General features: G+C 39.9%; 2 protein-coding genes across 4 annotated transcripts in view; one reads left to right on the top strand and one right to left on the bottom strand.

The window, feature by feature from the left end:
* The first annotated feature begins 866 nt into the window (after window positions 1-866).
* On the top strand, window positions 867-11206 carry LOC121421577. The gene is made up of 3 exons (XM_041616327.1): window positions 867-987; window positions 8039-8244; window positions 9503-11206. Exons 2-3 carry the CDS (start codon window positions 8065-8067, stop codon window positions 10553-10555), a joined length of 1233 nt encoding a protein of 410 aa, XP_041472261.1. The 5' UTR covers window positions 867-987; window positions 8039-8064; the 3' UTR covers window positions 10556-11206.
* An 8231-nt stretch (window positions 11207-19437) lies between these two features.
* The window catches only part of LOC121421573 (proline-rich protein 36-like), a 40798-nt gene continuing 33518 nt past the window's right edge, over window positions 19438-26717 (bottom strand). For all 3 annotated transcript variants that reach the window (XM_041616320.1, XM_041616322.1, XM_041616321.1), the window contains exon 3: window positions 19438-23860. In XM_041616320.1, the coding sequence (XP_041472254.1) occupies window positions 22599-23860 (1262 nt within the window). In that variant the 3' untranslated portion in view covers window positions 19438-22598. The remainder of the gene's footprint in view (window positions 23861-26717) is intronic.

Raw genomic sequence — 26717 nt, 5'->3', positions numbered from 1 at the left:
ATTTTCCCGATGAAAATTTGACAAGATAAATTTTTAATTTTAAAAGTGAACGTCATTTCGTCCGCGGAAATTTTGACAAGAAAAAAAAAGGACCCGAATTTTAAGGGGGGCACACTCGGGTAAAAACGGCATTTTTACATAAAGATTCTTTATTGTGGCTCTCAAAGGATGGCATGTGCCGGATGTGCCCCGCCCCTCCCCTCCTGCATGGATCTGCTACTGTGGGTACGTCCAGTAAACGACGGAAAAGCGCAAACTGAAATTTTTGTCTAATTATAGACTTATAAGATGGGTCATTCTAAGAAGTTTTATTTTTTTTGGTTTATTTCCCGATTATTTATTTTCTTCCCTCTTTATTTCCCCCTTCTTTTCATCCTCTCCTTCCCTTTTCCATTTTTTTTCGTTTTGATGTTGGCAAACGTCGGGGTTCCGCGACTCCCCTCCCTCTGGCTACGGGTCTGGGGAGATTATGAGGATGTTAAGGGGATAGTTCCTGATTTTAAGATGGGCCGAATTAAAGTGGCTGGGCAGTAGCGTACCTGGGATTTTCCACAGGGGGGGGGGGCAAAATCGCCCGCCAAAAATTTGACAAGCAAAAAAAAAGGTATTCAACTTCAAAGGAGGCACTGATTCATGATGGGGAGGGGGTAGGGATACATCCTTTGCATGAGTAGTGACTAGTCAGGGGAGGGGGCAGTCTACCCCCTGCCCCCCATTGCCCACACGCTAGTGGGGTGGGAGGGTGATGATGATGATGACACAAGACAATTAAAGGTTTGGCCAAAATCTATCAATCGATAAGGGAGATGTGGATGATCGTAAAAAAAGAAATGAAAGTACGCCCTCTCGATCTCTCGAGCTCAAAGCGGAATGAATGAAAAGCGGTTTTGTTCAAAATATAAAATTAAAAACAAGAAAAGGAAGGACTTTCAAATTTGAAGATGCCAGGAACCCGTACCTTGTGACACCACTATCGTTAAAACCGAGGTAAATATGGTCTTTACATCACTTAACATGTGGATCCTAGGTTACGTTCCTCCTTAGGCCTGATTCCACGGCCAAACAAGCCAAGTTCAACTTCAATTTAGAAAGATTTTTGTCGGCAAGCCTAAATTTAAGTCCCATGCATTGAAAATTATGCTGTGCCTGTGATTGGAATCTCCCTGTCTCTCGGAGTTGTAGTCTCGTTACAGTTCCACCGCTGTTCGGAGATCGGATCATTCAAAGACGTAGGAGGGGGTAGCCAGGAGGCTTCTAGAGAGTAAAATCATTTACTAACGTAAACTAAGGTTACTCTCAACGTAGACCAAAACTAAACTTAAAGCTTCGCCTTCGGTCTCTGTTTTGTTGGTTGTTCAGCTGAACTCCGTTGGCTTCAGTCTTCACTCACCAAATACAGAGTCAGAGACCGAAGTTCCAGCGCGATCTGTACAGGGGACTCAATGGCCATATGTTTATATACTTAAGATCGGATAAAACGGGGAAGTGAAAGGGCAATCTTGTATTTTAGGGGTCTAAATTATTTTAGGTTGCTAACTTCAGTTAGTATAGAATAACGGTATACCTAATGCCTAAAGCCGTCGGGGTGTCACGTGACCTGGGACTAGTCATGACCCGGGACTAGTCATGGCCAGGAGGGGGGGGGTATGCAATGAAGATATATAATGCCATGCAGCACACCTTGGTTTTAGGGTGTTTTATTATTTGGGGCATAATTAGGGACAGTGATTTTCCGCGATCACGGAAAACGGACGGAATTCACGGAATCGGCTGTTTGAAACGGAAAGTGGCTTTTCAAACGGAAAATCACGGAAAACATGTTTTTTCTCAAAATGCACAAAAAAGCAACAGAAATTAATCCCAAATCCTCAACAAAATACGAATATCAACTGAAAAACACGATCTCACTTTGCAACAACAATCATCGTAACTACACTCGAGACTCTCCATCACTCGATCGTATCCAAATTAGTTTACACTTATGTCCGCATAGAAGGCAGAATCCGGCTGTGTGTTGCTGCCCTCTACGTTCAGTCATAATGTAATGATCACTGTGATTCATCAAATCCAAAATGGCAGATATTCGGAAGTCGTCGACTGCTCAAAACAATGTCCGAAAAGTCCCCAAATCAGCGATAAAATCCCATTTAACAATAAAATAATGCTAATAATATGAAAGGTGAGATATATTCATGTTATGTTTCCCTTAATATTTTATGAGCTCGAATCTCTTCGATTAATATGGATTTTAAAGCGATGTTAGTACATTGGTAGATGCACATTTTGAGCAGTGCTAGCATATGACATCGCTACTCGTTGCGTATTGGTTTTCTATGTAAACGGAATTGTCAATTTTTCTTGTACACAAAGTCTATGGGGAAACGGAATTTCCGTTTTCAGACATGCTGAAATGGAATTTGAGATTTTCTGAAACGGAAAAGGCAATTTTTAGAAACGGAAAATCACTGTCCCTACATAATAGGGGGTATATCTGAGCACTTATGGGTGAAGGATGAAGAGTATAATGGTAATTTATATCAACATGATCAAACCTACAGAAATCAGCGTTACTTGTCATGGCGGGGGGGGGTTATAGAATGAAGAAATGATAAACGGCCTGCCATACCCAGCGCGGCACGTACGTACGCACTAGCCACTACTGAACTAACAGTGGTCGCGGTCGTGGAGCTGTTGCCTGAACTGAAGTTAGCAACCTAAAATAATTTAGACCCCTAAAATACAGGATTGCCAGTGAATTTGCACGACAGCCGAGGTAAGTCACTGTTTTTGTTCCTTTCAACTTAATTTTTCTCCGTTTTTGGGCAATTGATGCCAAGAGGGAATATAAATTTGCATTTTGGTCGCGTTAATTTTCAAAAATTTTATTCATTAAAGAAAAAAATTGAAGAGCCCCGACGGGGGGATTTTGCATTGCAAGTCCCCTAATGGTGGCTGCACGATAGCGAGCCGTCTGTGTACGAGGAGAAAAAAATGTTTAAAAACTCCTCAAAACAGACGGCTGCCAGCTGTCTACTCTCAACGAAGCCAGGTAGATCAATTCATGTGCGTGTAGGCCGCCAAAACCTGAAACTTTCGCCCCCGAGATTTCTACTTTCCTTCTTAAAGATCTAGCCCTAAATCATGTACATGGGATGCAACTTCATTTTCCGACATTTCTGTGCCATGGATTTTAGTTTTAAAGAAGAATTCATCAAAAAAATGAGAAAAATATCATCACAAGATGGAAGAGACTTGCCCGATGTTTACGCCGCCATCTTGTTTCCTTTTGTTCTTCGCCAACGTTACAGACGCGTGCGTCGGGTAACATCTAATCCTGCTTTGGTGGAAAATGTTGAAGTGCATCCTGGAATCTCTGATCATTACATCTTGACATTCAACATTTTGTCCACCCCAAAGTATCAACCGAAACCTCCAAGAAGGATTCATCTCTTCGATAAAGCTGACATACAACAGCTGCTCAAACAAGCCACTGTTGACTTTTCAACAAGCTTCCTATCTTCTGATCTTGAAAAGAGAGATGTGGAAACAAACTGGAGGAAGATCTATAACTTCCTAAATAGATGTTTGTCAGAGATTATTCCCTCAAAGATGAGCAAAGGAAAGCGACATCTACCATGGATTACCACTGATATTAAATGGAAAATGAGGAAAAGAGTCAGGCTTTTTAAAAGAGCACGACGACAGCCTAGTACTGCTGCTTGGGAAACCTACAGAAGATTCAGGAATCATGTGGCTAAGGCTTGTTCACAGGGCTCATTCTGACTAGCCTGGGGCATTTTGGGGACTGAATGTCATATACTGTACATATGGTCACTCCCCGCAAATGCCTGGATTTGCTTTACATGCCTTTCCGTAGCGGACAGGATTACCCGTATTGAACCTTGACCTAAATCACCAATTTTAGTTTTAGTTTTTTGCCCAAAGTTATGTACATGGGCAAGTTTTTATTTACTCCCATTTTAAGCATTCTTTAGTACTTTTCATTTGCTAATAATGATAAAAATTGAAAGAAGTTAAGAGCAAGAGCGTTCACTTACCCTGTCTTTTTACTCCTCTCTAAGTTGCAGCTCTGCACGCGTGTTACCGCGTGTGTATCTACGTACCAATAACAAAAGAAATCAAAATGGAGGAGTAAACGGATGGGGTAAGTGAATGCTCTTGCTCTTAACCTCTTTCAATTTTTATCATTATTAGTGAATGAAAAGTACTTAAGAATGCTTAAAATGGGAGTAAACATAAAACTTGCCCATGTGCATAACTTTGGGCGAAAAACTAAAACTAAAATTGGTGATTTAGGTCTAGGTTCAACACAGGTAATCCTGTCCGCTACGGAAAGGCATGTAAAGCAAATCCAGGCGTTTGTGGGGAGTGACCATACGTACAGTATATGACTTTCAGTCCCCAAAACGCCCCAGGCTAATTCTGACTACGTGAACAACATCATTGGAACCAGTCTTGTTGAAAACCCCAAAACCTTTTGGTCATACATCAAAAGCTACTGTTCTGAATTCCTTGGAATACCATCTCTACGTACAACTACCAAGATGTGTGCTACAGCCAAAGAAAAGGCAGAGGCCCTTAATGACCACTTTCAGTCAACGTTCACTCTAGAAAATAGTCGAACATTGCCATCTAAAGATAACTCTCAATACCCACCAATAGGGCACCTCCATTTCCATAGGACTGGTGTGGAAAAGCAGTTGAGACAGCTGAATCCATCCAAAGCATGTGGTCCAGATGAAATCCCACCAAGACTCCTGAAACTTGTATCCCAAGAAATATCTCCTGCCCTCTCTTTCCTTTACCAACAGAGCTACAACTTTGGTGTTACCCCATCACACTGGAGACAAGCGCTTGTTGCCCCAGTACACAAGTCAGGTGACAAGAGTGAACCTTCACAGTATCGCCCTATTTCACTCACATGTATATGCTGTAAAGTCATGGAGCACGTTGTCCTTAGTCATGTCTCAAAACACCTTGCATCTAATAATATCCTGACAGATGCACAGCACGGATTCCGACAAGGACTCTCCACGGTCACCCAACTAATGTCAGCAATTGATGACTGGACCTCTGTCATCCAGAAGCAAGGACAAGTTGATGCTGTCTTTTTTGATTTCCAGAAGGCTTTTGACAGAGTACCTCACCAACGGTTACACTCAAAGCTTCTGTATTATGGCATCACAGGTGATACACTCAACTGGATCATGTCATTCCTTACCAACAGACGACAAGCTGTGGTAGTTGATGGAACCAAGTCACAATGGAAAAGTGTCACTTCTGGAGTGCCGCAAGGCTCTGTGATCGGCCCGACTCTCTTTCTATTATTCATAAATGACATCCAAGATCAGATAAGGTCAAGTATGAGGCTATTTGCTGATGACTGTGTAATTTATAGAGAGATTTCCAAAAGTACGGACCATCACATTCTTCAACAGGATCTCCAGCAACTGTCCAACTGGTCTTCAACCTGGTTGATGAATTTCAATGTGAAGAAGTGTGCAGTTCTATCAATAACTCGAAAACGTGTGCCTGGCTTTTATGATTACTCTCTCTTCAATGATCTTATACCAAGAGCAAGTGAATACAAATACCTAGGTGCGACGATCACTGCTGATTTACGTTGGAATAAGCATTGCCAGAACATCAGACACAAAGCAAGTCGTACTTTAGGACTTATCCGAAGGACCCTATCACTGTCACCATGTACCAAAAAGATGAAAGCCAGAGCCTACACTGCATTGGTTCGTCCACAATTGGAATATGCATCAGAGGCATGGAACCCGCATTCAACTACAATTGTAAGCACAATTGAAAAAGTGCAAAGATCAGCTGCTCGCTTTGTACACGGTGACTACAGGACCTCAACATCTTCCTCAGCCCTTGTGTCTGCACTCGGATGGGATAGTCTCTATACACGCCGTCTTCTTGCTCAGTGTACCCTCTTCCATAAAATTCATCATCTAGTTGCTGTACCTTTTCCTACTACCATTGGTCCTGCCACATATATTGGATGACATGATATGCTATACCAAAAGCAACCACCGATGCATACGAGTTCTCTTTCTTCCCACATACTATCAAAATTTGGAATCACCTACCAGGACCTGTTGTAATGGGAACAAACCCAGCTGTATTTCGAGAGGCTGCGCTGCCATTCATCCGTGTGATGCAGCCTCCTGTTGGGTCTCTTATGCTGTAAACCAAGAGGCAGTTTTTACTTGCATGGTGCACATTCACTTTTAATGTATATAAGTGAAATTTCAAATTACTTCACCATGGCACCTCGCACTGATGCACAGAATGTTTTCATCCCGGGATAGCTTTGAAGCTGCTGAAAGGATCATTACTCTTCAAGGTTCAAGGATGGCGCAGAAATGTCGGAAATGAAGTTGCATTCCATGTACATGATTTAGGGCTAGATCTTTTAGAAGGAAAGTAGAAATCTCAGGGGCGAAAGTTTCAGGTTTTGGCGGCCTACACGCACCTTGAATGGATAGGGATACCTGGCTTCGTTGAGAGTAACCTTACGTTAGTAAATAATTTTTACTCTCTAGAAGCCTCCTGGCTTGGAGGGGGGGTCGTGTGTCCATTGTCCAGACACTTTATTTTTGAAGCCTTCTTTTTTTGTCTTAGGATTGCACTAAAAATATGAATTCAATAGTTGTAATCATCTTTTAATCTTTTGTTCTCTATTATTTCCTAACCAGATTTTTTTTATGTACTAAAAATTGATGAAACCCCCTTCGCTTTTTTTTAGTTGTAAGTTTTTCCAAAGGACTTTCGAATTAAAGGTATGGTAAACTTGATTGTCCGGATACAAAATATGTCCGGACATAGCCAGGAGGCTGCTAGAGAGTTAAATCATTTAAACGTATGCTTACTACTCTCCTAGCTCCATGGCCATGTCAATTTCCGTTCCAAAGTAACATAGGCCTGTAGCAAAAAGAACAAAGAAAGCCGCTCCAAAGCATAGCATTTTCTTATCGAGAAAAAAAAGAAGAAAGAAATCCAATCCAAAGCTTCGCATGTTTTTCTCGCTGTTCTGGCTGCATTGATCCGCTACAATGAGCTGTAATTTTGGTGTATAGCGGTCGCAGAGCGCTGTCGATTGTCCTCCCATCGCCTCTGAGCGCGCTGGGCTAACTGCATGCACGTGTGCCCGTTTCAAAGGGATGCATACACACACTCACACGCAGGTGACCTGATCCAAGGACCCCTGTTTTCATAGTTACGAACCCCGTTTCCAGGACCCTCCTTTTTGCAATAACTTATTGTAAAAAGGAGGATCCTCGGAACTAAGCCCGCTCCAAAGCCCCCATTTTTTTTCTCGCCCGTGGCACATACCTACCACTTTTTTGGTCGAGCAACGTTATCGTTTATAAACAAAGTGCGTAGTTTTAGGTCCCCCCCATCATAGTCTAGATGATGTTGCCTGATCTCTAGTTTTTCTGCATTTATCATTTCATGTCACAAAAAAAAATAAAATTCACTGAGGCAAGGGATAAATGGTTCTACCTGAAATGGATTAAGGTGAGCAGTAGTGAGCAATCGCTCTCACTTGCTGTAAAACTGAGTCCCTGCAGAAGCGTCCATGCCCACGCCATGGCTTATTCAGTTCATCATCAAGTCTTTCACACGTCCACAGAGACTCCAACTCTCCCGATGTATTTTCTCCCGCTTAAAATGATCTCTCTCTCTCCCCCCCTCCCCCTCCCCTCGGCCTAAACACCTTTTTGAAAACTGGAATTAAATTTTCATATCCAAGCTGATATTCAAGTTAAGCAGAGCGTAAACGCTGCGCGCATTCTTGTAGATGTAGCAGACACGAGCTAGATAGCATTTCCCCTCCTCGGCCGTCCTATAATACGTTTCGATGGAAATGTCCTCAAATTGTTTTCAAATTGTTGCATGTTTTGCCATAGTTTTTGTCAAATGTTAAAAAGTTGTAGTCTAATATCATACACTTGACTTGGATTAATTAATTGCTGTTTAGGGTATTCAAATCTCTTTGCAGGACAATCTAAAAGTAATGACATCACAATGCCACGTAGACATTCTTCAAAGAAACCAGGATGCTTCAATCTGGTGAAACCCTCGTTGATGTTCACAGAAAGCCCACCAGAACGGTTACCCAAACGTCTCTGTAGTCCCACCAATGCAGCTGATAATCCTATCACCGCACAGGTCCTCTATCTGGAAGATGGCCTTGAAACAACATGGGTAAGCTTTTCTCTTGTTCTTGTTCTTCTTCCTATCAGTGATGGACATTGATAGCTCTAAGCTCAGAGATACCAGTCTTTGGGTTGTTGCCTGGTTTCAGGTTGACAACCCGGGGGGGGGAGGTTACACGGGGGGTGGGGAGCGATTTCACCCCATAAATGCTCAAAAGTGCCCTGGAAACTAAAAAAAGGAAAATCATAATTCATTGCAATTTTAAAGCTCATCCAATGTTGCGGGATATACGCTGGCAAAAGTAGCCCCCCCCCCCAAACTAAAGATATGATTTGTTTGCCTGTGACAACTTCCATTTTAGGCTTTTCATGCTTTATATTGTGCAGCATGTATGGGGCTTTAACATGTCCTGGCTTCTTCAGGCCCAGTGAGTAAATGTAAAACTGGCATCCTGCTCAGCTGTAGGGAATGACATGAAATTTGAAGTAAGGTGCATGGATGTTGACCAGCGTTTTTTTATTTTTCTACAATTCCAATACTAGTATTGAAGAGGTGGGGAGGGGAGGGGTGCTTGATAGCAACCAAGGAGTTGGGGGTGGATGAAAGCTACAGCAGAAGTCCAGAAGACCTTCCCCTTTTAGTGAGGTGAAGTGCCATTTCAGTTGGCTTCAGGCAGCAATCCCTCACCTGGGTTGAGTGCAGCACAATGTGGATGAATTTCTTGCTAAAGGAAACTAGACAATGGCTGGGATTTGAACCAATGACCCTCTGTTTCAAAGTCTGGAGACTAATCCACTGGGCCACAGTGCTCCAATCCTATGTTATTTTTCATTCTTCAAAACATACTCAATTCAATTCCGATAAAACATACAAATATCATTTAATAGGCATTGATATCCTCATAGCTGTCTTGTAGTATTTAAAACTAAATGTACTAGACTGCAATTGCCACCTCATTTATCAAGAACAAATCACCATAATCATAAATAACAATTTAATTGAAAATTAACTGCAGATGAGCACCCAAGATATTTCCTTAGCACTACATCCTGACTTATGGATCCTGCTGAGTATCGTCGTAGAAGTATAGGAATTAGGGAGATATTGTAAACTTCATTGATTTGTTTATTTTCGTCATGAATATTGAAGAAGGATGAAAGCTAACATTCAATACAAGGGTAACTTCTTGCTTTATGTTGGTTTAAACCTAGATTTATCAGAATTCCACCCATTTTCAATGTACCAACCAAGCTTTCTTGTGATTATCATCATTCAAATTTCATTTTGATTTTTTTTTAAATTTCAGGTATCCCCTCAGTTCCATCCTGCTATGCTGGAGATGGAAGAGCCCCCAAGACGAAGGAGGAGGAAGAAACAGGATGGAAACGTCACAGGGAAGTCTGCGATGGCAAGCCAACCGACCACCAAGAAACAGAGGCCAGTCCGGAAGTCTACATTGACCACGCCCAACCCTGATGCGAGAAGGTTTAACAAGGGAATCAAGCCTCTCAAGTTTCTTGGTGACTCATCCCGGAAGGGAAGGGATGGGCAGGAGTCAGGGATGAGTGTTTTAGATGACCTTGAGGCTGACCTGGAGGATGTGAGAATCGATGATGGAGACGAGGATGTTTGGTCAGAGGATAGTGCAGTGTTTAAGAAAGAAGATAGGAGAAGGAGATCATCTACAAAGGGTGTGTTACAGAGGCTTGGAAGTGGTGAGGGGATTGGTGCAGGATTTATCGACTACTCTAGAACTTTGCATGATGTCTCGCACAGGATGCATAAGCAGGGTCGAGTGGATACTGGTAGGAGATCTGTCACACGGTCAAGGATATCATCTGTGGGAGGTTCACATGATGGCAACCACCATCCTTTCATGGATGGTGATGGCGGTGAAGGTGACTTTCACCAACCAGGGCTGACGGTGCTAAGAGAGAAACCTTTGACAAGCAACACCTCTGGGCTGCATCACACCAGGATGCATCCACGTGACCTTTCCATTTCACCCAAAAATTTCAACAACCTTGATGACATTGATGACCGTTTCCCCCATGAACACAAAGATTACGGTCAGAGTCCATATTTTCATAGGCAGAAGATCCAAGCAAGAGGCGAGTCTGCGAGGAAGAAACTCAAACAGTTCGCTGCACATCCAGATCAATACGGGGACACTGGTTTAGATTTTGAGGACCAACAACTTCTTGCCAACCTTGATAAGACTGGAATTGATGGACAAACGAAGGGAAGAGTTCTTGCTGCAGACACGCCGGTATCAGACTATGGTTTGCGTGTTACTCTTAGACGTAGAAGGCATCTTCTGCCTAAACATTATACTGAGAGGTTGCTCCTAGACTCATGATTATGTAACTCTAAAAGTAATAGACCTCAGAGAGGGAATCAATAAGAAATTATTTATCACTAAACACTGGTGATGAAAATATTGGGACAACTGTAATATCCTTGGCGATATGGATTATTGATTTTAAATGCTAATTAATTAATGAAATCCGAATAATTCTCGTGTAAATCTAGACAAATCAGATAAGAATCTAATTCAAACTGGTTTTCCACAGAATGAATTTTGCATTTCATCTTTTGTGATGTCATACAGGGATTTATTAAAAATAATGGACATTAAGTGCTGTTTCATTATCATAGCTGCACATTAGTAGAATAAAAATATATTCTATAAGATGGATGATAAACTGGATTTAAAGTGAAAGAAAAAATAGGTAATGTACACAATATCCCTTTGGGAACTGATGAGAATTGTCAAGACACTGATTCATGCATGCGTATACTGTTTAAAAAAAAACCCTTTACAGATTTCTGCATTTTTTATGTTGGCTTTGATGGCTTTTATTTATCAATTGCAACACTTTGTTTGATGGGCCCTGATATCTGACCCATGTCATAGATGAAGCTACAGTGTACCATTATAAAAGAAAATGAAAGTCATTCCAAGTTCAAAGTACTTCCAATTTTTGTACAATAAGACTATTCAATACTAATGATATTGATATTGTTACCCAGGGTAGCCACTTCAGTTCCGAAAACTGTTCTCCCAGCGGGCCCTGCTATTATTATTACTCGGCTAAGCTAGGCTACCGATTCAGGTGCACACAGCTATTTGTAGGAAGTATTATTTTATATAAGCAGACAGCTGTATGTTTAGGAACAGGAATTGCGATGTTGTATAGAAAGCCAAACAAAAAAATATTTTTGAACTCTAGAAAATGCACTATTGCTTGCTATGAGGAATGCAAACATTGTAGGCTTGGTATTTGAGTGACTTGGCAGCTCAGTGTTTTTATTCTCCCTGTCGCTTCCCAGGGAGTAGAGATTGTACATGTACATGTACCCACTGGCGGATCGGGGGGGGGGGGGGGCACAGCCAGCCCGTGCTCCCCCTTTTGAGTCCAAGCAAAATGAAAATTTGTAATGTGAAAATGCCGTTGGAACAGAAGTGTGCCCCCCCCCCTTTTGAAAAAGTGACGACCCTTTTTTTTTTTTCTTGTTAAAATTTTTTCTGGGAAAAATGTGCCCCTTCCCCCTTTGGAAAATCCTGGAGCCGCCCCTGATTGTATCATATGCATGCGAGCCATATCACCATGGTAATCTGTACAGCACTTTATAGTTGGAGGCATCTTTCTATGATGGAATACATGTACATTATCATAAAGCAAAATATTATTACTAACAAATATACCAGGCTGTGAAAAAATATCTAGAATCCTAATTTTAGATCTTAAAATGATTTAACGAGGATGATTCAACAACTTTTAATGTGACTTAAATGATTACACCATGAAAAAATGTGACTTACCGGTAAATGATTTCACCATGGAAAAAATAGATACGGTGTAATGTCAGAACTTGTAGTATTTTCTGTTTCCAGGATTCTGACATCATTTCCTACGAAGTGGGACAGGGGGCCGTTTCATAAAGCTGTTCGTAAGTTGAGAGCGACTTTAAGAACAACTGGTGAACCTATCTTATGCACATAACCATCACCAATGAATGTTTCATTTACCACATGGAAGGATCACCAGTCGTTCTTTCTTAAAGGCGCTCTTAACTTACGAACAGCTTTATGAAACAGTCACCCACCCGATCTTGCAATCTCTCAGCCATGCTTCACAACAAGAATTTTCCACAGGACAACCCTTGTGTGATCGTGAAGGCACTAATCAGATCCAATGAGCTAGATTATTTTAAGACATAGGCAGTACTGGACATGTGATATACAACTCACAAGCATGTTCTGTAATCTGATTGGTCCAAATCGGATCACAAGATATTTAGCGAATTGCACTATTACACCCAAAATGCACTATCCTGCACTCTAACCTCGTACCAAAAGGGACCAAAAGTGCTACTCTGCACTCTGACGTCAGAGTGCGGGATAGTGCGAGGTCTGGAATTATCTAGAAATGTCTAGAATTTAGATCAAATATAGCATTCGGGGCAACTCAGTAACATGGGGAAGGAGGAGGTTGTATAAAACAAACAATGCACGCATTCTTGTGCATAGAGGACTCGGTGCTCGACTCGTCAAGTGGATATACCACACTCGGTCCTGCAGACCTTGGTGCGGTATATCAATTGGCTCCTCTTGCACATTGTTCATTATTTTGCCTTGCATGCACGTGCTTACATGTATTATTTGTATACTGTTGCATAACGCTTTCTGTTAATGCATGCACCACATATTGTTATGAAGGTGATCCATTATTTTTATGATCAGAAATTAAGAGAGAGTGACTTTGGAAATGACGATAGAAAACATACATTTGATTCCAAGTGAAAAAGTAATTTACTTGGTCTTTTCTATGACTTGTGATATTTGTATCATACAGTGTGTGAGGTCAAGTCCGGTGTTGGTGTTAGAAGTACCATTGGGATTGTGTTTCCTATCTTAAAAACCTATTTTGAGTTTACACAAATGATACTGATTTCAAATGATACAGATCGCTATTAAAGAGAGTGACTTTCAGAACCTTTTACTTTCCATGTTTGGTGAAATGCTCCTGCAAAATTTGACCTTACACCAAGACCAAAAGGTCAACACTGAATTTGAAATCACCCAGTGTATTCAAAGGGAAAAATCATATTTCACTTGTGGGCAAGATGAAAGGATAACTTGCAGGATTAATTCCTTGAATATACTAAGAATTGCCAAAGAAGCGGCAGCTCAAGGTATTGCCAGTGTGGTAATATTGAACAGGCATTGTCCTCTGGAAAAAGTGCAATTCCAGCTGTTATCAGGGGCCGCGGAACGGTTTTCAAGGGGGGGGGGGCAGACCATGCAAAAAATCACAATCATAATGGTCCTTTTTGTACAGGCTTTTGAAAAAAAAAGTGGGGGCTGAAGCCCCCCCCCCCCCACTTCTGCGGCCCCTGGTTATTTATTGTTCATAATATTTTACTTTCTTGAGGAATATATTAACAGAGGTGCTCTTACATGCAACTAAAACGAATCTAACCAAGATAATTGTGGTAGATATTGTGTATTAGTAATCTGGTGTTCTCTGAAAACAAGTGCACGCAGAATTTATCTAACCAAGAGCATTATATATACAGAATAGTGTTGCAATATTATGTTTACTTTGTTATTTATTTATAGCAAATTAAAATTATGGTAGACATGATAACAAACATTGTTTTGATTTGGGTTGTGTCAGTAAAGAAAGGAGGGGTAGGAGTAAAATAAGGGGTATTGTCGTGCTTTGAGTTATGTCAGTAAAGAAAGGAGGGTTTGAAGTGAGATAAGGGGTAATGTTTTGCTTTGAGTTGTGTAAATAAAGAAAGGAGGGGTAGGAGTGAGATAAGGGGTAGGGGTAGTAGTGAGTTGTAGATAGGGGATAAATCTAGACGTGAAATTAAAAAGAAATGAACGAAGGAAACCCTTTAAACCAGTTGAATTTTGTAAAACAGAAAGCAAACAGAGAAATATCAAAGGAACACAATAGTATCATGCAAAAATTCTTATAGCCCTTACTAAAGGGAAGTTTTTTGTGACGTCACAGGTGAGCAGCCCCTCCATAAATGCTCGCATATGACGTCACTAATTAAATACTTAAAAGTTCATACCTCTCTTTTATACTTTGATGGATTTTTAGTAAACCTCCTTCACCAATATTTTTTTCTACCATGTTTTCTGCTTTTATTGAAGGGATGGTCCAGGCTAGATATATTTATATCTCAATAAATAGAGTAAACTTCACAAAGCAAAATGCTGAAAATTTGATCAAAATCAGACAAATAACGAAGTTATTGAATTTCAAAGATTTGCATTCTGATGAAACAGTTCTAGACATGTCTTCATGAATATTCATTAGATGGGCTGATGATGTCATATCCCCACTTGTTCTTTTGTATTTTATTATATGAAATTTGGTTTATTCAAAACTTTTCTACCAAGAACTAAAACAATCGAATTGACAACTGATTAAGTGCATTAGATATTTATTGCCGCAACTTATGGAGACACATCATTTACACATGCATGTACGAAAAAATGAATCAATTATGATTTCATGTAATAAAATATGGAAAAGGAAAGTGGGGATATGACATCATCAGCCCACCAAATGAATATTCATGACGATGTGCATATAATTGTTTTCACAAAATATTGATAGACTTTAAAATTAAAAAACTTCGTTAATTGTTGTACGATTTTGATACAAATTTTCAGCATTTTGCTCTGTGAATTTTACCCTATCTATTTAAAACAGCATGACTGTCGTCTGGGTGAACTTAACCATTTATATTAATGATTCGACATGTAAGTGTTGCACATGTCCAACAAAAATAATGAATAAGAAGAAAGTTATGAGCATTAGTTAAGGGTTTCATTCTACTTTATTTCAAGCTAGAAGTAAAGTCAGCAAATCATACCAGGAATAGACCAGTTCGTAGTTACTTCATGGGCAATTTTGGTCAAATGACCTTTCATTTCTTTCATCATGATAGGCAGATTTCAAAGCAAGATATTACGTAAGCTTGCCTTACATAGCAGGATGGAGAAACTGAATAGACCAGGTGACTAGAATAGCACACCAATGAACACTTAATGAAGGTATTTGTTGCATTCCTACTTTGAATGCATATATCTTAGCATGTTGCACAATGTACTTGACAAACTGTGAAATACCAGTCGTTCGTGGAAGCATTGTTGTTTTTTGTGGATGTAAATGAAAACGACAATTCAAAAGAATATATGAATAATCAAGACATCAAAGTTGGTGCTTATCTCATTAGATTTTAAAGCACCATGTCACTTTAGTGCAAATGACCTTCTTCTGATCATGCGTAGAATCTTTTGATCATGCGCAGAAAGGAACTACGAACTGGCTTATTAATCTCTGAATTTGTAAGAACAGTTCTGATTGGTCCCTAGTCAGTCTACTGAACAAAACAGGCAAACAACGATGATCTTGATAGGTCTAACATTTCGCTAACTTTTGTGTCACGGGCCCAGTTTGTTTCAGTTACCAAGTATTTGAAACAAGGGGGGGGGGGTGAGTCACGATATGTCTCTACACCTATTACCCCCTTCCCTTCTGATATCGACCGCCGTCCACACAGTAAAAACGCTGTTTAAAATTTTTATACAACGCTGTTTACTATAGTTGTCCTCAAAATTATTCATACCCCTTGTGGAAAAACATTATTTGGTAGATTCTTGACTTGTAAAAGCTATTATGATGTAACTTTCTTTGTATCTTTTGTCTGCTTGTTGCTATGCATGATTTGACATATGAGCTGGCAAGTCTTCATTAGCATAATAATAGATAGGGTCGAAAGTTATTTTTTGCACTTGTTCAGAATTATTCATACCCTTGCCAATACCTCAAGAAAAATGTCTTTTTATGACACTGCGCATTATTTTCACTGTCTGGGAATGTGCTATTCTTTGTTCTATAGTTATTTCAAGATGTTCCAATGAATTAAATACCCTCTTTGTTAAACAAGCCATTAAACAATGATGGAAAATAGCATCTTTCTAAAAGGGTATAAATAGAGGAAAGCATTCTGGTTATTCTCAGTCTCTGATAATCATGGCCAAGAAGAAGGAGCTCAGTGAGGACCTACGGCAACGTCTTGTGAATGCCCACATTGAGGGAAAAGGTTACAAGGCCATTTCAAAGCAGTATGACGTCCCTGTGGCAACAGTCCAGAGCGTAATCAAGAAGCACGAGAGGTACAACAGTGTGAAGAGCCTAAGTGGGCGTGGCAGGAAGTGCAAGGTGTCCCCTAAACTTGCCAGGAAAATCTGCAGAGAGGTCAACAACAACCCCCGGACCACAACCAAGGCCCTACTTGAAACGCTTGACCGGTCACGGACGAAGGTGTCCCGGTCCACCATCGAGCGAGTCTTGCACAAAGGAGGTCTCCATGGATGCAGGCCTCGGAAGACACCGTTGCTCAGGAAGAAACACCTGAAGGCTCGACTGGCCTTTGCTAGAGGTCATCTGAAGCAAAATCCAAGCTTTTGGTCAACCATCCTGTGGTCTGATGAGACGAAAATAGAGTTATTTGGCCATATGGATGTTGAATACGTCTGGAGGAAGAAAGGGGAAGCATACAATCCAAAGAACACTGTGCCAACTGTCAAGTATGGTGGTGGGCACATAATGCTATGGGGATGATTCTCTTCCAGTGGCACAGGGAACCTCGTTAGAGTCAAAGGAATCATGAAAAAGGAGCATTATATCCAGATCCTTGATGAGAACTTGAAGGAATCTGCTGAAAAACTCCAGCTTGGCCCCAACTGGAAGTACCAACAAGACAATGACCCAAAGCATACCGCCAAGCTGGTGAAGAAATGGTTCAAGGACCATGATTTCAATGTCCTAGAATGGCCAAGTCAGAGTCCTGACCTGAATCCGATCGAGAACTTGTGGCGAGACCTGAAAGTCAGAGTGATGGCTAGGAACCCGACCAACCTGACCCAGCTTGAGGCCTACGCCAAGGAAGAATGAGCCAACATCCCGCAGGAGACGTGCAGGAAACTTGTGGACACTTACAGGAATTGTCTAGAAGCAGTCGTAAAGAACAAAGGCTATGCTATTGACTATTAATGAAAGACATTGGACTCAGAAAACCTAGGGTATGAATAATTTTGAACATTACATTGTTTGAATATCTATGAATAAAATACCCCTGAAAAAAGAAATTTCTTGAATTGTGCATTGTTGTTATTCTTTCACTAGTAGGTCACACATAAATCATAGAGAAACTTGATAAAATGCATTCATTTCATCACAAACATGAAAAATCACAAATATCAACAAGGGTATGAATAATTTTGAGGACGACTGTATATGAACCTTACAGTAATGGTTTAAACAGATGTTTAAAATCTTAACAAAGTTTAATATTCAATATCTAATCTTCAAACATGATTGCTTAAACTGTTAAACAACTACTGTAAGGTTCATATAGCAAACAGCGTTGTATAAAATCTTAAACAACGTTTTTACTGTGCACCCGAACGCGCCAAAATTCGGTACGTATATTCCTCACAACCAAAAGCCTTTATATATACAAACTTAGAAACATGAAAATGAATTATTTTCCAATTAATACGAATTGTGTAAATTTGAAATAAATTGAACGCATTCTATTTAAATGCCCAATCAAATTGAAATGTATATGTTGGAAATTTCATGTACTAGCAAGATTGAAAAGAAAAAAATCATTACATACTTGCCAATAATGTCATTTAAAATTAAGTATAACGAAAAATCAGTATTCTGGCAACAGGTATTTTATTTTCACTATTTTGGGTGATAGTTTCTCACTTACACTCCTTAATTATCGCTTTCTTCACTTACTGCCCCGCCACCCTTCCCCTCTCTCTCCTTTCTTCTTGAACAATTTACCCTCTCCCCATCAATCTTCTTACTCTCCCATCCTTTTCTTTCTCTCATTATCTCTCTTATTCCCCTCATACCCAGGAAATCCTCTGATTGATGTCGTTGTACATGCGTAAATATTTTTCACTTGCCAACCAAAAATTCACGCATCATCATACCTTTTTCTGTGAATATGTTAACCTCAATACAAGACTTTCAAAATCAGGCCCTTCGCATCTAAAACAAGGCATAGGCGGCGGAAGCGGGGGGGGGGGGACGTGTCCCCCCCCCTAAATTTTAGGTGAGGGGACGGTCCCCCCTAAACAATTTTTTGATAACTTTTTTTTTTGTCAATTTTTTTTCCTGCGTTCCCCCTAAATTCACGTGGACCCCCTTGAAACGTGTGTTGTCCCCCCCCTAAAATTTAGGTTGATGACCATTTTTTTTGCTTGTCAAAAATTTTTGGTTAGCAACTCATAAAAAAACCTTTTTGGGGGGCGCTTGTCCAATTTTTAACTGTGTCCATCCCAAAATTTCAGGTGGACATCCCCTAAATTTTTTGTCTTCCGCCGCCAATGCAACAAGGTACAATAATTGAAGGGACCCGGGGACCCCCTCTCTTATGTATAAACTCCCTGTGCACTTCTCAAATGTCCTGCTCAATCTGTGATAAAAGGGAAGAGACTAAAACTATTCTCTTTTCTTTTAATTTATAGGTTCTATGGAACTAAAAGAAACACGCTCAGAGACAGACAGGCACACAGCAAAACTGTGGTGTTAACCGGTGTCCATAGAGGACCACACCAGTTATTTTACACCGGTGTTAAATGGGTGGTGTTAGTTTAACACCTATAGGTGTTATTACAACACCTATGGTTGTTACATTTACACTCTTTGGTGTTATGTTTAATATCTAGGGTGTTATTTTAAAACCTCAGGGTGTGGTCCTCTATTAACACCAATAGGTGTCAGTTTTAACACCACAGTTTTTACAGTGCATAAGAGAGGAAGAAAGAATGGAGTGAACAAGTGAGGAGAGAGAGAGAGAGATAATGGAAAAAGGGAAGATAAATATAAAGAAGATAAATGATGATAAAGAAGAGAAGAAGAAAAAATAGAATAATAAGAAGTGTGAAGAAAAGAAGGAGAAGAGGAGGATGAAGGAGAATTAGTAATATTTTAAGGAAGAAGAAATACAACTCTAGAAGGCGTATAAAGAAAGGGGAAACCAGAAAAGAAATCAAAGAAAAAGGAAATAAAGAAGAAAATGAGGAAGAATTGAAAAAAAAAACGAAAGAAAACCAGCTAAAAGGGAAAAACGATCATTTCATGTAAAAAATACACACTAATGCGTAACTCGAACAGAAGAGATGTGTAAAATCAAATATAAACTTTATTATATTTTGAAAGCAAAGCTGAAAAACGCAGATAATCCATGTTTGACAATCGTGAGATGGATATATACATATATCAAAATAATCCTTGAAAATTCGAGACCCCAAAATAGACTAAAATCATAACCATGTAAAGAAACATATACATGGCTTCACATTAAAATAGCTATAAAAAGGAACTTGATTTCCCAACATTCTTTCAAAATAAAGATTAGGATTTACTGTTTATTCCAAGCATTACTTATTGGAAGCAGACTTTAATGAAAATATGTCTTGATTTTATTGAAACAGCAGATATACAAAGTTATACGATCATGTTTTTACTCAAGAAAAGTTGCTAAATGTACAGAACACTTACCTAGAGGTATACAGGTTAATCATGTAAAGAGAACTTGCTTACATTGTATGACACTTATATGACAATGATTATCTTCACAATATAAAAAAAAACAGTTGTAGAACCCAATACCGAATTAATTATAAGAACTTCAAGTATTTCTAAAGATATATTTTTTCTGATAGCCGTGTACATAATGGCAAGATATTCATTATATGCATGAAAAACTGTTATGCATGTGCTTTTCATACTGTTACCAACTTATTTTAAAAACTCCTTGTATAATTACCGTCACTGATTATTATTGGAGGTTTCAGGAGCGACTATCGACTTTTCCTGGAGGTTATATGAAAAAAATACGAAATAAACAAGAGATTTTAAAGCCCAGTTATTGAGGGGCAAATACATTATGAAACACTGAATAACAAATTATGTGGAATGGTAAATAAACTAAAATCTGAACTGTCTGTGTATAATGATCGAGGAAAAGAATATTAGGCGCAAAAAGGAAGAGTCTCTTCAGACAGGCCTACATAATTTATATTTGATTATATTTTTTTATTCTAATACGCTTGTAAATAAATCAAATGATCATGAGGTATAACTGCTTTTCCCTGTTACTCCTACACAAAGAGGTAGACTTTTCTCTATAATGACGACTTGGGAGAAGCATGTGCCTTGTGGCGAAATTTGTGCAATAAATCATGTACTGTACGAACAACGGGTAAATTTACTGTGGTGATTCAGTTCATTTTCATGACCGTGTTCATACTCGAAATATTTAATCTGTCAATACTCACGGTAATTGCGTGGCCGTGTGTGCATTTCTGCAGATATTTCGGTAAGACTATACTCGGGGAAAGCATTATATTGCGCACTATTAAAAAGTAGTATAGCCACTTCAAGAACGATAATGAATCTTAAATTACAGAGGTCCATAACGCTGTTTACTATATGAACCTTACAGTAATTGTTTAAACAATTTAAACAACTGTTTAAATCTTAAGCAACAAAGCTTAATTTACAATATCTAATTTCCAATGAATTAAACATGATTGTTTAAACGGTTAAACAAATACTGAAGGTTCATATAGTAAACAGCGTTGTATAAGATCTTAAACAGCATTTTACTGTGTACGTTACTGGTATGATACACACCCGTTACACCTATAGCTTCAAAATCATAGGTTCAGCAGAATTTAACTATAAGACCTTTTGAAGTGGGAAATGGAAAAGAATCAATCTATAGGCCCTATGTATAGACAAAAAATGAGGTAGTGAGAGATAAGAGAGAAAGGAACGATGAAAATAGAGGTATATATAAACGTAATACCTTTACAAAGTTAGCCAATGAATGTAGCCACATTCATGCCAAAATATTTTGTTCAAATCTGTTTCGTTGAAAAGTTAAAGGAAGCAACTTGTTTAGTCATGTTTAAATGGGTGCACGAGTTCAGTTTCAAGTCAGGGAGTATTTCATAAAAGGATTTATCTGATGTTTTTATCCGACAAAGTCTATTTTATCCGACAGTTACCATAGGAACTGCCCTTCTCATCTGCAACTGTTTCGTTGAAAAATTATGGGAGCTACTTGTTTTGTTATGTTTAAATGGGTGTACGAGTTTCGTTTCAAGTCTTTGCAGTATTTCATGAAAGGTTTGTCGGATGCCTTATCCGACAAAGTCTATTTTATCCGACATATACTTTAGAAATTGCCCTTCTCAGCCAATCAAACTCAAGGAAAGTTTTCAGATCCAGGGACGCGTTTCAGAAAGAATTGCAATCAAAAGCAACTCAATCAATCAACCGGAAATCAATCAGAACTTGATTTTTTTGGCCAATCAGACGAGTGCACTTACGATTAGCGCTTGAGTTGCGATTAATCACAATTCTTTCAGGAACAGGCCCCTGACAATCGAATGACAAAATTAATGTTGATGAAACGATTCACTAGTTTTTTTTAAAGACCTTTTTTTTAGTAATCTTCGCTGACAGATGATATAAACTGAAAATCCTTGCATCTGATTGACTCTGCGCAAAACTTGGTTGGGTAAATCAGAAGAGGAGTAGTGTGTCAATAGCCTTACGGTCTCCCATGCCGCTATTAATGCATCAACCAATCAGCAAGAAGCATTTTGCATGATGTCTACATCCTGGCAGGCCATTGGCTCATATACAATCAGAGCTCGAATTTGATTGGCTGATCAAGAGTTGCAATGAAAACACACATCCAATCACAAGTGAGGTAAAAACAAAATGGACGAAAGCTGAAAGAGGTAAACCAGTGGCGGACTCATCAGATCAATAAAAAAGGTGAAATTAAAGCAAAGAAAATGGAATTATATATATACATGATTTTTTTTCCAATAAATAATTAACAAAAAGGTGGGTTTATTTCTGCAGCTGAAATTCAGAAGGGGGAAATGATTGCATTAAATAAAGAAATCCGCGCTACCAGTTATATCAAGTTAAAAATAATATCATTATCATCGCCTGGTAATCACATTTGGTCGGGTTAATGTAGGAATGTCAAAATCTTGGTAGTGACGTCATTTCTACTGCACGCACAGCATGCATACGCGAGCTAAATTACTCGCTATAGTCGCGGCGAAAACTGAATAACGCGGTTGCGTCCCTCCTAGGAAAGTTACCAAAAAGAAAATCGTGATAAATGCGGGGAAATAGAGGCTGCTGGTTATGTATCTGTTAGCGCGAATCAATAGACATTGTGAAGAGAGTTTACTGTCTATTTCAATGTAAATCTGTTCATATTTGTTACAATAATAACATATCAATATTTTCTTTTCATTGGGGTTCTGTTTTGATTCGCTTATGACCGCCGCTGAAAGGCACATTCTGCTCTTGAGATGGAGCGGGTCTAGTACTATTTGAGGTTGACAAATCTAGAGCTTGCGATTGGTTGACTGGCGGTGACGTCGTGCTCTGAGATGCAATGGAGGCTTGTGATTGGCTCGTGGATTCCGACACGGGGTTTGGCGTGGCGTTCGGTGGGGCACTTAGCGGGACGCTTGGTGTGGCGTTTGGTGGTTGGTTTGGCGGGACGTCTGATGAGGCGTCGGGTGATGTCGTTGAGGGTACAGTGAGTGGATACCCATACGGTACAGGCTCAAAACGCCCGACAACTCGCATTGTTCGGTAGATAGGAACAAATCGGTAGTACGGTGAATGATGGAGGTAACATGGATTACCCATGTGGGGAAAGTTAGAGAGACGATGGCCGGAAACGGCTGGAGGATTGTGTACTTGACACGACGTAGACACCGAGGTACTCTGAACGGGTGTAACTTGCGTGCAAGGGTGAGCCGAGGAAGCTGAGGTCGGGAGGGTCATGTGCAAAGGAGATGACGTTTTTGCTGTAGATGCCGGTAAACCGGGAATAGGAAGACGTGGATGCATTGGTGATGCACCCACAATGTGGGAAGCAGCTGCATAGAACTGACCATTTAGAGTGGCTACTAGAGGGGACGATTGTCCAGTCGTGCTCGCGGACGGCCCGGCTTGAGGTGGTGGCAGAAATGTATGATCATTCCGTCCCGATGGTTGAGGATTATTCCCGGGAAACGGTGCAATGTTCCGAAACGGCAACGGTTCCTGTTGTGGTGGTACCGTGTGCAAAGACCGATGAATCCCGGAAACTCCCGATGGGTTGCGATCAAGTACGTTCCGAAGTGCCGAAAATGGGGCAATTAACTGAGAACCCGCCTGACCGGGTTGAACAATGGGTGATGTCGGCACTTGTGACGCCCCTGATGCGGTGGGTGCCGGGAAGTGGTGCGCTCTACCGGGAAGTGTTGCGGTCCCTGGGTGCGAATAGGTAGTCCGCACCCTTTGCCGACATGCGGTGAGATACTGCCGAAGCCTCTTTCGGAAATCTTCGAAAAGAATCGTACCGTGTTCGGGCACTCGATGTAAGAATCCTTCCCGTTTCATAAGGCACAATCCCATTCCGTTCATTTGAAAGTCTGACTTGTTCACTTCGAAGGCATATTTTGCTGCTACCGCCTCGACCCAGCTTCCTACATGCAGTGAGGTCCATTTCCGAGGATCTGCGAAATACAATAAAAAGAAGTATACATTAAACGATCAAGACAATAAGAACTATAGCCGTGACATGTACATGTTGTTAAACGGTTATCTTGGTATGTTTTTTTAATGATATATGTATATTAAGTTTTCATCAAATGGTAGTCAAGTGGATAAGCCAACAACTTGAGAGATACCAAATCACGTTAATCACCTTATATTATCGGTGACATTTCCTGTTGATCAACATGAACAATGACTAAAGGATCAGTTCCTATAATTATTATTATGAAGAATATTCTAAGAGTAGTCTTTGATTTGATCGTTTTCATCTTGCATGTTACATCTAAACCTTCGTGCATGACCAGTTCAATTTTGGAAGGGACGAATCATGATCTACTCGCAAATGCAACCCAGAGCAAACCCACCCGGGGGGGGGGGGGTACTTCCATTGACGAGTTGATACCATGCGTAACCAAAAAACACGTAAAAAGGATCTCAATTCAAGATAGTGCACGTTACGTACGTAACGTAATAAGGGTGTCAAAAAACGTAAATAATGAAAAAATGGTATATATTTCGCCCGGAAAACTACGTCTTTACGGTCCAATTTGCGAGGGGATAAAAACACCAAAATACTTTTAAAAGGATGTACTTTTTGCCCTAACACTACGTGTTTAGGGTACAATTTGAGCGAGGTGTGTGGGGTGGTAATAAACCCGATGGCCCGTATTCTAGGCAGATGAAGTCGGGTTTAAAGGTATAGTGTATGATTGGTTGATCTCAGACAAGGGCAATGAATCAATTTTGAAATTATTGCATTCATTAAATACCTATATTATTGCTCTATTTTATCACGGAAAAGAAACTTGCATAACTTTTCTATTTTCATGATATTGAGGGGTGAAACATAATTATACCTCGTCTCGGTTAACCTAGCTTAATTGTTGACGCCCTCTCGGGTTACAAAATAAATTGAGATAAGAACACCGTTCGAATCATGCATATTCATTACAACCTCATGCATATTGATGAAATACGTCATGGCGCATGCGCAGTATCAAGAAATCCCCGTATCAACTAAGTGCAGTACTGTATGTGAAGCTGAGTAGAACGCAAACATCGAACGGTGCGTGCAAGCTCAATGAGCCGATGCTAGCCGGCTAGCGATATGCTTTCTCTCTGCATTGGTTTCACACATAATCCACTGTTAGCGATAGCACACACAGGACGAGAATATTACATTGAGCTATGATTGTATCGTATACGTGAATAAGGATTCAGACACGTTGACTATCTGACGTGAATGAGGAAGCAAAGGATTGCTCAATACGGCTTACTTTCGGAATCTATAATGTCATGGATCTGAAAGTACTCCAGGACTAAAAGAGATACGAGAATCCCAGAGAAGGGCAATTAGGGCCGAGTTTGATTTTTATTCATGTGGATTGTAGCTCTTATATGCACATTTTCCCTTCATAGCTTGGGGTGCTTTATACGGGAACTAGGAGCGAGGCGCTAGCGCAGCTTACTGTATACTGACTCATTGGCCCTCCCCCGGCCCTCCCCAAAGGAAAGGGGAAGGAGGAGACTGAGAGAAGAAAGAAAGAAGTGGATTGGTAAAAGAGCATGGGTGTCGATCACGGGAGGGGGATATATTTCCCAATATTTCAAGGGGGTGGCCTGTATTATCACCCCCCAAATAATTTAGGGTAGAAAAATTATAATGACGAAAAAATGAAAAATTTGATCATGATGATTATAGTGATGATTATAGTATGCCATCAGTCAGTTTGTTTCTCTCGCAATTTGTGTATATTGTTATTAAATAAAAACATTCTTTTCCAGGACTTTTAAACAGATGGGTGGAGGTTCAAGATGAAAAAGAATGAAATGTATGTAGGTCCTATATGATATTTTAACACATGACATGAAAGGACCTCAACGAAAAACAACTTTTGTTGAAAAGGTGTTCCATCCTCTAGTGGTGAATAAATGAATTTTAATAAATCAATTAATTTAAAAGGGTGGAAAAATAAACGGGAGTAAAAGGGTGATAAACGGGGAAAACCCCATGGACGTAAATCCCAGAGGGGTAGATCTTGAAAAAGTACAAATAACTTTTCACAGATAGGAGTTGCATACATCATGCTCAATCAAAATGTCCCAGACAATTTTTGTAATTTTTCTTTCGTATGAGTTTAAAATAGGCTTACTTGTAACACAAATCGAATTTTCCAAAAAAATAAATAAGTACAGTACACTGCAACAATGAAGGAATTTCCAAGAACACCGTGCATATCTCCACTCCCGGCAAATGTCAATGTTGAAAGATCCCCATCCACAAGAACATTTGTGTCAATCATCACCCCCCCCCCAACCAAGAATACCGATCGATCGACACCCATGTAAAAAGAGAATCAGGAGAGCGATCATAAAGGGATCTGAACACAACCAAGGAGCTTCCTAATATAATATTTTGGTGTTTTTTTTTCTTTCCTGAATGTTTCAGTCAGTTTCAGATATTATTTGTCTCCACTCACAAAGTACAGAGGAGAAATTGGAAAAAAAATTAAAACAAAACTATTTTAAAACTCTAAACAGACGGCCACCACCATTCTGTCTAGAGCCAAGCATGAAGAAAGGGAAAGGGCGAAGAGAAAAAAACGATTATTTTCAGGGCGGGTTGGGTTCTGCGGCCTATAGTAAAACCATAGAGCTATTACAGAAAGCTCTACATGATAAAACCAACACAAAACGAAAATGCAACCCCAATGCAACACTTGACCACTTTTCGTTTGTTTAGATTGAACTTTAGAGGTCAAAAGGTGAGCTGAGAAACCTGTTGATGCGAAGTACGTACGTGTAGTCTACATTGTG

The sequence above is a fragment of the Lytechinus variegatus genome, chromosome 9, assembly GCF_018143015.1.
Source record: "Lytechinus variegatus isolate NC3 chromosome 9, Lvar_3.0, whole genome shotgun sequence".
Lineage (NCBI taxonomy): Eukaryota > Metazoa > Echinodermata > Echinoidea > Temnopleuroida > Toxopneustidae > Lytechinus > Lytechinus variegatus.
This window is presented reverse-complemented; position numbering and strand designations above follow the sequence as displayed.

Coding starts and splice junctions, on each gene's coding strand:
- LOC121421577 (XM_041616327.1), top strand. CDS start 8,065: ATGCCACGTAGACATTCTTCAAAGAAACCAGGATGCTTCAATCTGGTG. Junction 8,245..9,502: donor ATGGCCTTGAAACAACATGG/GTAAGCTTTTCT, acceptor TTTAAATTTCAG/GTATCCCCTCAGTTCCATCC.